Consider the following 12,997-nt stretch of genomic DNA (forward strand, 5'->3'; position numbering starts at 1 on the left):
AGTAGTTCTACTTCTCTTTTCCTACGGCACCTCGTTAGCATTGCAACAACACGAATAGAAAGCGAGATACTGGAATACTCGGGGAAGGAGGCATCCAGTTCGGTTGTCGATCTTCCCCAGTTTTTTTTGGGGGGGCAGGTCCAGCCCGAAATGAGGGTTTTATTTTGGAGAAGGGGTGACATCCTTCACCTTCTTCCTTTCCCATCATCCTCCCAGGATAGTTTAGTCAAGCTTAGTCTCTTGATTTCTCTTAGTTCAAACTCTATGACTATACAAATTGTCCTACTCCATTAGTCTCTCTCTCTTCTTGTAGGGCACCTTGGCATCAGTAACACCATTGGATAAGGCTTACCCTATTCCAAAGAGGCAGAAACCATGACTCGAATCTCTCAAAGGTGGTGTCTCAGCAGCCAACAATAGCAAGATGTCAGGTGGTGATCCCAGGCTCAAGAACAACGGTAAGATCTTACAAAGAAGATGAATATCAACAACTAACGGCAATCCTCTAATGATTGGAGAGCAGCGCAACTGATCTTATACCATGCTCAATAAATATCATTTAATCCTCCTATCTAAAATCTTTAGATTGGTGGAAACCAAAGAAAAGAAAAAGGAAGAAAAGGGGAAAGGCATTGGAGTCGTACATTAATGTTGGACTGGGAACTTTGTTGATTAGGGTCTGCCAGGGCTTCCATGCACATCTTTTTTTTTTATTTGACGCTGGCTCTAAATGAGTAAAGAAGTGGAAAATATCAGCAAAAAATTGCTTTGGGAGACCATTGGTAGTATTTACTCCTCACTGGGAAAGGCTCAAGAACTTCCACATCGACTTTCATTATTTTTTTTTTTAAAAGGCCCAAACTTCAGATGAGCAACAAGTGGGAAACATAATTAAAAGAGTTGCTCAGGAAACCATGAATAGGAAAAACAAATAAATATGATAGTTGGAGTCCAGCTATAGAAGGCTACTTGGGTTACAAAATCAAATTTGGACACAAAATCCTTCTCTCATTAAAATAGTAGAGATATGTTGCTTGTGCAAGCTCCTACAACCATGATACAAGTAGTAACCCAAGTAAATGTTCATACATGAGTTCTGCCTCCCATTAGATGTTGTCACTGGATTCTATATAACATCTTAACACCTTAAGTTTAAGCATTAAGAATACAAAATTGAAATGCCTGATATAAAATTCAGAAACCTATATAGGGCTATTTACAAGAACATAACTTATATAAGTAGATGAAACACCTTGTAAAAGATAATAAATTAGACTATCAAGAACAATTATGCACGCTCAATTAATAGCTACAGCTTAAAGACAAACCTCATTAGGTCTTTTAGCAGCAAGCAATGAATTTGTGAGCCCACGAAGAACTTCGAAATCAATACCATTAGAGGCCTGCTGAAAAAGCACAAGATGAAGATAAAGATAATAAATCATAAAAAAGAAAAAAGGAAATTTTTACCTAGTTTGTAAGGCAATTTTTATGTTTTAGGAAATACGTTACAAGAATTTCTTTGCCGGGTGGGAGGAACTATTCATAGTCCACAATTTCTACAGGCTACTAGTTCTAATACATCCACCTACACAAGTCTAGGTTATAATAGTCAGTCTAAAGTAGATGAAAAATATCGTAATCATGTTAAATAAATAGTTTCTGCTGTAATTGCTGATAAAACAGATATAACTGCTGATGACATATAACAATTGACTAATTGCAGAACAAGTTTTTGATCCATACTAACAGATAATGAGCTCCTGTACGCTGAAGCACTCCCTTCATAATCCTTGAGTTCATATTTCACTTCCCCTAGTAAACGATATGCATCAGCATTATTAGGCCTTTCCTGGATATCAAGGTTTTGAAAAGAAAAAATAATCAGGTCAAACATTTCTCAATATATTAATGCAAGAAGAATTCTACAACAATTCTCTTGGCTTTGATAGTAGGATAACGCATATTATACCTTGGTCAGCTTATCAAGAAGCGATGATGCTCGTTCATATTTTCCTAGTTCTACCAATGTCACTGTGGCTCCCTGCAACATACTTCAAGCAATCATGAGGAGAAAAACAAAGACTAACAAAGGAAAGATGCAGTCCCAAAATTACTTTCTTAATGAAGAATTGATATCTAAGCACCTAGGGCCTATCCTACTGGAGATGAGCATTACATAAAAATTATATTATTCAATAGAAAAATGTTACTTTTCTTGTACAAGATCGATTTAGGATATAAATGTAATTTATATGAACTAATTGGTGGAAGGTCAAATGACAAGAAGTAACTTCAAAATATTGCTAATTCATGTACCTTGTGGAGGTATCAAAATATCAAATTCTCTATGTTACTTGTTACTAACTGAAAGGTCAATGTTGGAGGCATGTAATAATTAGATGTACTAACAATTACCATTCATCCACCCCACAAGATGGACTGAGGAAAAGCCTTATAACATCATCAAGGTTATTGATAGATGTGAAACCCCAATATTTTGTTAACAATAATAGTAAACATGACAAATATAAAATAAAGACTTTATATAATAGATTGGGTTGGGCTTGGTTGTTGAACGTCATTGCGATAGTCCTAATTATATAGAAATTGTATGAGTGCCTTTTTTTGGATGAATTTGAGTTCTGTTAGGAATTTTAATTATAATAGGCTATGTCTCTAAGTATTGGACTACAATAACCTAAGTTGTGTCCTATTACAAATATTTTAGGGTATTAAAGAGGGTTATTACCAAATAAAAAGTGAGGCTTGTAGTACATTTTGAAATGAAGAGCGAAAACTATATGAGGCGTGAGTTTATGCCAATATTCTAGAACTCAAGGCCCGGTCAAGAACTTAAATCATAGTGAGGTCAGGATTCAAAAAATTGGAGGGAAATATGAGGGTTAAAGAGGGTTATTACCAAATAAGATGTGTGGCTTCTAGTACATTTTGAATTGGAGAGCAAAAAGCTGAAAACTATATGAGGCATGAGTTTATGCCAGTATGTCAGAGCTCAAGCTTCATTAGGAACTTAAATCATAGTGAGGCCAGGATTCAAAAAATTGGAGGGAAAAGGAGGGAAGTCCTATCAAACTAGGATGATTGTGTAGACAAAGCAAATATTTGGTGCAAGCGAGACCTAAGTTTGAGTTTTGGTGGTAAACTCTTGTAGTGTGAGGTTTTGGATAGCAGTCATGTTGTTCGAGTAGCTATTAATAACCGAGTTAAAGTATGAAGTTGAGAAGAATTGAACTCTTCAAATTAGTTTCTAGGGGTGTTTCTGTCATAGAGTGCTATGTTCTTAGTGGTGCTTGGTTATTAAGCCTTGTGGTATTTGGAAAGAGAGTGTGAGTCAAGAGTAGCAGCTCAACTATTTGAAGGTTTGGCAAGTTTTTATTATAAAATAACTTTTCTTCTCTCCAAAATTATTTTAAATATTTAGAGAATTTTCTAAACATGTTATTTTTTATTTTAAAAATATAATTCTGCATAAAAAAGGAGATTTTTGCACTTCGTACCAAATAATTTCTAAAGTGCAAAAATCTCACGTGCTTCAATACAATGCATGCAAGCCTCGCTAACTTATGAACCACTAAGTAGCTTGACTATCAAAATGACCATAACTCATAAAAGATTACATGGATCCCTAAGGTCGGGAGCATGGTCGGCGAAACCGTCCCGAACTGCTTGGTTCGAGGCGTTCCGAGCCGTATCGGCGGCGGACCAGGATGGTTCCGGCGGCGAAATCGAGACCAACGATGGAGGGAGAGAAGGAGAAGGAAAAAGAGAAAAAGAGAGAGAGAGTGCGGAAAGGAGGAAGAGGGAAAGGAAGGAAGAGAGGCCAGTCAGGGCTGGCCGACGGAGGTCGGAAAGCCACGGAGGCAGGGCTCCGTCTCCCGTCCCCTATTTTGTTCGAAACAGGGTCTCGGAGGCAGAGCCCTACTTCTGCGAATCCCCGACCTTCGCCTTCTCCGTGCGGCGGCTCTCCGGCGCTCTGCCGGCCTCCTCCTTCTCTCTCTTTTATTCTCCCCCGTTCTCCCTCTTTTCTGCCTCTACTGTGTTGGTGCAGGGCCGACATGGCACGATGTGGGGCTGTACCGACCCGTGCCGCCGAGCATCCGGTCCGGGGGCCCGATACTGGTACAACAGACGTTGATTAGGAGTAATATAAATGCTACCAAATTGTAGGATACAAGCTGTTCTGAAAATGCAGTTTCAATCATATGTGTCTCGTGTGAGCAAATCAATGTGAAATAACATAGATAAGCATTAATGTGGAGTCTTTACTATAGCAATTGAAATGGTTGCCACCTTATGATCATCATCATAGTTGGCGGTGATATGAATGAGATCTCTTGCCTAGACAATATTTTAAAAGACAAATGCCTTGGCTACATTGACATTCTACCTAAGTGGGTCCTACATTAACATTTTGCTTTGTGTTCAAGTATGGCGGTGAAGATTGAATTATAAATTAGTATTAAATGTTTCCAAGCGGATATATCCCATTTAGTAATTACAATTTATTTGGTAAGTGATGTTTCACTTATTGGCTATAAATATTTTTTTAGGTTTCTCTTTATATTTACTAGATATTATCAATCTATTACCTTTTCGTCCATCTTCACCTCTGATCACCTACCTAGCACTTAGGTGGCCCCTTGGTTATCCATCTGCCACCTATAATCTTTCATATTGGCATCAATGCATTCTCAAAGATGAGTGAGGTAGTGATGAGAATGATAAAAGACTATGGGATCAAGATATTTAGGTTCCTCTTACAATATTGCAGATCCAAAAATGAACAAAATATGGTGACAAAAATAAACCTTACCCGACACAAATTCCTAAATCCAGATAAAATAAAATAAAGGCTATATCTCAACACATGAATATTCAAATATGCAATATAGTCAATAAATTTATGCTTATTTTAATTTCCTAATGTCTCCATATGACATGGATGTGTGTTAGACATGCATGTGAAACACTATGATATGGACATATGTTCACCAAACCATTGCTTTCACGAGAAAGAAAAACCTTTGAATTAAACATTTTGGATATTTTAAAAGAATCAGAGCATTTATATACTTTGAGCTCACATCAGCCATATCTCAAGTCCTCTTTCCCTGAACATAGCTGTTCACCCAAAACATTACTATAGTTGCCTAAAATATCAGTAATTTAAACTAAACAATAGTAAGCATAATCGTTAAAGAATTTATTTGCTTCTAAATCACTAACTTGAACCTTGTTTTGGAGAAAGGAAGGAGAAAACAGAATAAGGGGCTGTATCCATAACAATGATGTTTTCAAGTTTGATCTAGAGATTGGATATGATTACCTAGTTGTCTTGGAGAAGCATGGTAAGGGTGGCATCTTTTTTAATACAAATAAAGATACTAAGATAAAGATCACAATTGTTGTGGGCACTAGAGCCTAACCAATCAATGTGAGGTGCCAAACAGTAATTATATCATGCTAGTACTAACTATGAACATGAGATCCCTTACCCTTAATACAGTAGTAGGATTAGCATTTATCATTACCTATCTCGAATCTATAGAAACATGGTGCACTGTTACATACTACGTAGACATGATATGCATGTTAATTATGTTCAAGAATCAACATGGTGGCAACATACACCCATCTAGCCATATATTTAATTTTCAAACCTGCAATATCTATACCCATGTCTATGTTATGCATGCTTCGCATTTATCAGATTAGTTTTGATAATCTTTCATGAGATTAATAATCCAGAGCATAGGTTTGTAACATACAGTTGATGAAGTATGAACTAAATGGTACCTACAAATTTAAATTATTTGTAGATTTTTTTAAAAAAAAATGTTTTGGATTTATACTAACTTTAGATTTTTTTTGATCTTTAAGTTTTCCGATTTTAAAAAATTATAATAAGTTTATATTAGTTTTGCCTGAAAGTACTTAAATGTTTTGGTTCTGGGTGAAAAATATTTATTCAAGGCAATGCACTAAGTGAAACCAATATTCTCAGATTGTTTATACTGGGCTTGTACCACTCAGTACACACCATACCAGTTGTGGACCAGTATAGAACACCCCTCAGGACAGTTCCCCAAGTGGATCAACCTCATTGCCACCTGAACCTGACTGAGCAACCATGCACTGCCTTGCACTACTTAACACACTTGCTTTTAGCTCATATAAATCGGCCTTGTACTTCCATGTTGACATCATATCATAGTATGTACCTTATTGGACGGTGATGAGTTGGAGGCTGTACCTTGATTTTTTAAACCCTTGCTTTTATTTAAAATTTTCAACTTTGCAAAGGAAATATATGTTTGAAGTTTAAAAAAACAACTAGATGTGAGATTCATGGAAACCTTGTATTATAACAGAAGGGGATGGTAAAACTCTTTTTGTTAATGAAGTTGTTTCCATGCTTTAAAATTACCACAATTGGACCATGCAACCAAAGTCAATTAAATCTCCTAGATGTGAGAAACATAACTATTTTCATCTTGTTTGCTTGAAAACTGAAATCTCTTTCTTTAAAAAAAATTGAATTATGATCCTCCGTAGTTCATTGTTTTCTTCAAAACCTCTGACATGTATAGTTTGAAAAGGATATCGTAAAGCACAATGTTCATACATAGATCTACTTTACCCGTGACATACATGCTTCTAATGCATGTATTTATGTATTCTTCATAACCTTTGCTAGCACAAAAATCATGCCATGACCCATACTTTCTAAAAGTTAACTTGAATTTTGAATTAGGAAATTTTCCTTTTAGACACTACAAGATGGAGTTCAAGTTTAGTATTAGAAAGGATATATATAATCCAAACATTAATATATACTGCATATAGATGATAGATATATGAATATCAAGAATAGGATAGCACAAAGTAGTATGTCAAGTTATTGTCATATACTATCATGTCAAAGAACTCTTAATTACTCACTTCGAGAGCGGTAGGATCTTCCGGTGACTTGCCAAGCATTGCCTCGTATTCTTGAAGTTTTGTCTAGCAAGTAATAAAAACATCAATAAGCTTTTCATGAAACTTACAACAACTTACCTCTCGCTACAATGTGAAACAATTCAAACTGCAAAAGCTAACACAAGGTAAATGGTATATGTGAAACCTGACAAGATATGAGCATACAAGAAATAAAATGAATACAAAATTCCAGAAAACTGATGGCTGAATAACAATAAAAAATAGAATTACACAAATAGTTCATAAAAGTCTTAAGAAACTCAAATCAAGGAGGCCTGAGGCCTTTATGGAAGACATATGGTGAGCTATAACTTATAAATTAAAATTTAAGCAATATATGTGCATATTAGAATCAGTAATTCTATTTATAAAAAGGAAGATAAGTCCAAAAATCCATACCACAATTGTGATCTATAACATATAAACAAATGTTTGAAATACCGAAAACCGATACAAAATCGATCAAAGGTGGGTACAATATGTGCACCGTATCAAGGATCATGCTAATAAAAGGTATTAATGGGTATGCATAGCCGTGCCTTCAAACATACTTGGTATGCCCTTTATTGGTCTCTCAACTCCATTTCTGGATTTTTTTTTCTATCATGATTTCTTGTCTAAATTATGTTGTCATAAGAAATAAGGTGGGAGCATTGACTTAAATTACCCTAGTCAAGGTTTTCCGCATGCTGAAGTCAGTAACATGCATAAATATCGCATAACATCACATAGCTTGCAATCTGAAATACATATAAAACATGTGTATTAAAATTAGCAACTGAAATTTAAATGAACAAAAAATATGCTTATAATATCACTTAACAACAGTCGCACCTATAATCCAAAATCATTCAAATAATCACAACTATCATCAGTGATCACATGCCAGGCACTAGCTTCTTGTCAATTCTTAATTTTGAAAGCATTGACTTTATTTTTTTTTTGTGCAGCAATTTATACTCTTTTTGGGTGATTCAGCAATATTTTTTCAATGTAAATACATTTAATTCTTTAAAACAGATAAGTTGTAAAAATAACTTTTTATGAAAATGCAGCACCTATCTCAATGTGTGTACTTATCTGACAGCATAACTATATTTCTTCACCATATTTATTTTTTAATATTTTAATGTTTAATTCAAAAATATAAACTTCAAAATAATTTTAGAAATATTTGATTGAGGGCCTTTATAGATTGACTGCATGTGCATGAATGTGAAAAAATCAACCTGGATAGAGAAGTTTCTGTCAAGTTGATTTGAAATTTACAACAGTTTTGGGCCTTAGCTTGGGTGGACCCTCTTTCTAACCAATTGTAGGTCGAATTTTGGTAGCATCAGCGCATCACTGCAAACAAGCTATCTTTCTTTTGGAACTAATAATTTTTATTTTTATTAACTATGCATCAGGAAAATTGACTTTTTAAAAATCAATAGCTCAAAAAAGCTATTCCGGTGGGATTGTAGGTAGGCCCCTTTTTGATAATATATTCGAAAATCATCTCGAGAAAACCAATTCTCGGGTTATTTCATATTTACATAAATTTTAGTATAGGATTTGGGGATGCAAAAAACCTAAATTTTGTTAATTTTGATCTTGGATTCGTGCTCTAAGGCATGAATTCAATGATCAAATAAGTTTTAATCTTAATTTATGGAACTTCTCCTTAATTTTGCCAATTATTCACAAATTGGTGATCAGATTATTAACAAAAATAATTAAAAAAGATATATTGGAAGAAAATTATCCAGCTGGAATGAAATTTCTAGCTCAAAATAATAGACTTAGCCTGGTTGATTCAGTGTAAAAATCCTTGTAGTACATTGTGCCCTCTTCCTTCCTATCATTTTTACATTCAAATAGTTGGAAGCAAGAGAGAATCGCCCCTTAACCCACTTCCTGAGTGGTATCTAGGAGTACCATTTGGTAAAAGTGTTCCAGGATTCATTAGGGGCAGCCTTAGTATTGTATGTATCTAGCAGTACACACTACACATCAAACTGCTTGGTGTTCAAACCTTGATCTAAATTGCCTAGAAACAAAAAGCATGTGATTTGGAGGTTTTTACTTATGCATCAACTTAAGGTTACATTATGAAATGATTTCTAATTAAATAATCTTCTAGTTTTGTCAAATAAAAAGAGAATCAACAAGACGTCTTTTATTATTATTTTTATATTGTAAGAGAGTACAACGATGTTAGGCTTTGGTAAATAGGTCCCCGTAAGTATTTCAATGAAATTCTACATATGCCTGCATATCAAATCAAAGTTTATACCTCAAGTGTTGCTTTCTGTTTTTCTGTAAGTTTTTTCTCAACTACAGGAGCATCCTCACTAGGGCCAACACTGCAACAAGCAAACTAAACCGATAAGAGGTTCTCAAACCTTGTTGAAAGATAATATCTCGAATACAATTATTATAAAGGCAAGCATGAATTTCTTGAAAATTGTGAAAAGATTAAATTGTTATTATGAAGATAATGATATGAAGACCATGATGATTATTTTCCTTCAATTTAAAAATATATGTAAAGACTTCTGATAGCTACAGATATTATTGAAAGTTTGAAACGCATGATATTATAAGAATTTGAAAAAACAAAGTTAAAACATGCCAGAAATTTTGAACCAAATGTAGATAGTCCAAATAGCAAGCTAAGAGAACACCTATACAATGTGCTTGAAACCATAGTCTGCCGTACCGGTCCGTACCGGCCGGTATGGGCCGGTACGTACCGGTCCGGCCTGGGACCGGTACCGGATCAGCGTGAAATCCGGTACCGGTAATTTATTGTTGAAGAACCGGTACGGAACCGGTACGGAACCGGTACAGGACCGGTTCGGACCGGTACGCCACCAGTACGGGACCGGTTTCGTACCGGTCCGGGACGCCACCGGTACGCCGACCGGTACCGGTACAGCGGACCTTGCTTGAAACTACTTAGTTTATCACTTCTGCTCATGGAAATGTATGCAACAATAATGCAATGTCTCATGATCATATTAGTCAATTAATATGGTTATGAAGGATTCAAACACTGTGAGTAGAGTAATGACAAAAAATTGGCCACGCCAAATAACTGATAAAGTGTTAGTGCACATAGCCCACAATGTTTGATGCATATATAAGGCGATAAATTCTGAAACTTATAAGAGACATCATGTTCTTGAAACAATTGTCGCACAATATCTTATTTTATTGAAATACTATGGTATGAACTGTAGTGGAATAGGTTCATACAATGTAATCTAATCATATATGCAACAGAACCTTCCCAGATTCACCTAAATGGAATTTGGATAGATTCATGGCTATTCTTTTTCTATCAAACGAACTCCCCTCCCTTTATCAACAAAACTTGAATATAATCAAATCAAATGTAAGAGAAATATAGTTTAGAAGCAATAGATGTAGTACACCTTTCGAAACAGGTGAAGAAATTTATTAATATTAACTCGCAGAATGTACTTTAATAATCACAGATCACTAGAATTTTCAACTTGAGGCCAGTTTGCATGCTAATATGTTCCCCCCAAAACATTTCCTACACTTTCATTTAATGAGGTTTTGTGTGAATCTGATTCAATTTATAGCAGAGAAGATCAAGCTAGTATCACAGCTTGGACAAAAAACTGCATCACAGCTTAAACAATTTGAAAGTTACATACTCTTTAACAAATCCAGTAGTCTATAATTGATCCCAACAGAGATTGAACGAAGTCAAGTGAGTTTATTTTCTCTAATTTTTTTCTGTAAAACTTAATAGGTTCAGTAAACAACCCAACAGAATGCATCACAAGGTGTTCATGTTTTAATATCTTTTTAGAATATGGCAACTGACAAATATCAGAGTTGAAGACTGTCTTTACCTTTCAACCATCCATTTAAAAAACCCTTAATGTTATAGTCTTTGTTGATATTTTGCACAGAAAATATTTGAACTCATTTATTACATATGGCAAATATGATGAACCGTGTGTTGTCAAGCGAATTTTAAAATAATCATCACCAACATCATACATGTATGACTCGAGAATGTAATTTCGTTGATGAGTTAGACAACTCATTCATATATTAAAAAATCACCATTAGTCAATACAAAGCAATGAAAAGCAGTTCAAACAGTAAATTTTTCAATATCAAATATTGGTAACAATCGCCACCAAGGTGGTAGCTCAGTTAGAACAGGGCACTTACTCCCAACCAAGCGGTTCTAGGTTCGAAACGCGCGGGCGTCGATTAAATTTGAGGACCGGATGCCTCACGCCTGGACGCGGGGTCTGAGAGCGCTACTGGTCGGCTGATACCAAGGTGGCACCAGGATGACGTACTCACCTAATGAGGTGGGGAAGGGATGAGTAAACATGGGTGCCCCCTATTCCTGAGTCATGATGATGGGTAGGGGGTGGTCTCTCCCTGTATCGGACATGTCCTGGTGGGAGAGGGGCCCAGTGTGGGGTTGCTACGCGGGGGTGGTTCGCCTCCCCCCCTCTCACCCTTTTATTCAGCAAAAAAAATATTGGTAACAATCTATGTAGCATATCCATTTGTTCTAGATGTGCTACAAGCACTCAGCAAGAATGTCACATAGATTAATGGTGGTCATGAACCTGCCTTGTTATTTTTCAGAAATTGGAGCCCGTACATAAGCATTATGCATAGATTAAACACAGGCACACAACATGAAAAATGAAGGAAGATCAAAAAAAAAAAAAACATATATCTACTATAATGCGTATAACTACCACATGCCTATACACAAATTATACACGTTAAGTCTGCTATACATCATAGTCATTGAACCCAAGCCAGAAACTGACTTCACTGAGGGGCCGGGTCACTGAGTGACTAATCCGACCACCACATCCATCAGTTAGACTCTTTTATAATTAGAATACATTTAAATTTTCAAAAATATAGAAAAGTATTTATAGTATAAGAAAAATATCCATAAATATTGATAATTTTTCTGCTTTATATATTACTCTTTAAATCGCATGGATCTAAAGTCTACACTATATTTTAGTTTAGCAAAAATAGAAAGTATCTATGAATCATCTATTTTTTTATAAGGAACACCATACGTAGGAAAATATGTGGGATTCATACTTCTAATTCTTTTAAATAATAAAGTTTTGAAATATCCAAAAGAATAAAATGAACTATACTTATTTTTTGATTTTCAACCAAAGAAAAGGAATTGATAAACTTTTTTTGATGGGAGAATTGGCTATTAAAAGAATATCACAATCTAATTGAAACAACTCTTTCTAGTGGCATAGATATAAAGTATAATGAATCATCATAAGTCATAACTGAACAATCATGAAGTGTACCCTGCTGGTTTGAGTTCATGGTCATGTAGAAAGTTGGGGTCAAATCTGTCTTCAAGCATTATCCTCAAATTATTTTCCTAAATTCATTCCACTCACCAACCTGCTTCTCCACCCACACAGATTACCAATTTTTCTGAAAACAGTCCAATTCAAACCGGTTTTACAGGGTCAAATGCATTTCCTGTCAGATTGCAAAAGCTGACCATATCGGGGGCAGATTCACTGATTTTCTGGTCCAACTGGCCAGTCCAGTCCAGGTTTAATAAATATGATATACATTGGTGATCCGTTCTCTAATAGCTAAGTTTTGGGGGTCAACTTGAAAGAAAATAAAGCGACTAAAGATAAACATGAATCTGCTACAATGCTAATAACAACGGCATGCCTCTGCAAGTAACTACCATATGCCTCCACAGAAATCATACGTGTTAAACCTTGCATACATTGTTGACCCGTTTTTAACAACTTTCAGGACCCAGCATGATATATCAATGAACTGCTTGATCCCAAAAGTTTAAGCTGTTTGGGAATAGATCAACAATATATATCAGACTTAATCCCCCCTCCCCCGAGGACACCCTCAATGCAACACATGAACCATGCATGTGGAGGATAAATGAGTCAAGATGTGAGATTAGTCAAGATGGCAACCT

General features: G+C 35.5%; 1 protein-coding gene across 4 annotated transcripts in view; it reads right to left on the reverse strand.

The window, feature by feature from the left end:
• The window catches only part of LOC103705755, a 32,885-nt gene that overhangs the window by 11,937 nt on the left and 7,951 nt on the right, over nucleotides 1–12,997 (reverse strand). For 2 of the 4 annotated variants that reach the window (XM_039129992.1, XM_039129990.1), the window contains exons 8-12: nucleotides 9,284–9,353; nucleotides 6,967–7,029; nucleotides 1,973–2,044; nucleotides 1,751–1,852; nucleotides 1,329–1,406 (exon numbers count right to left, since the gene is read on the reverse strand). In XM_039129992.1, coding sequence (XP_038985920.1) covers nucleotides 1,329–1,406; nucleotides 1,751–1,852; nucleotides 1,973–2,044; nucleotides 6,967–7,029; nucleotides 9,284–9,353 — 385 coding nt within the window. The remainder of the gene's footprint in view (nucleotides 1–1,328; nucleotides 1,407–1,750; nucleotides 1,853–1,972; nucleotides 2,045–6,966; nucleotides 7,030–9,283; nucleotides 9,354–12,997) is intronic. The other 2 variants (XM_039129993.1, XM_039129991.1) reach the window with 1 other exon arrangement.

This window comes from Phoenix dactylifera, chromosome 9, assembly GCF_009389715.1.
Source record: "Phoenix dactylifera cultivar Barhee BC4 chromosome 9, palm_55x_up_171113_PBpolish2nd_filt_p, whole genome shotgun sequence".
Taxonomy (NCBI): domain Eukaryota; kingdom Viridiplantae; phylum Streptophyta; class Magnoliopsida; order Arecales; family Arecaceae; genus Phoenix; species Phoenix dactylifera.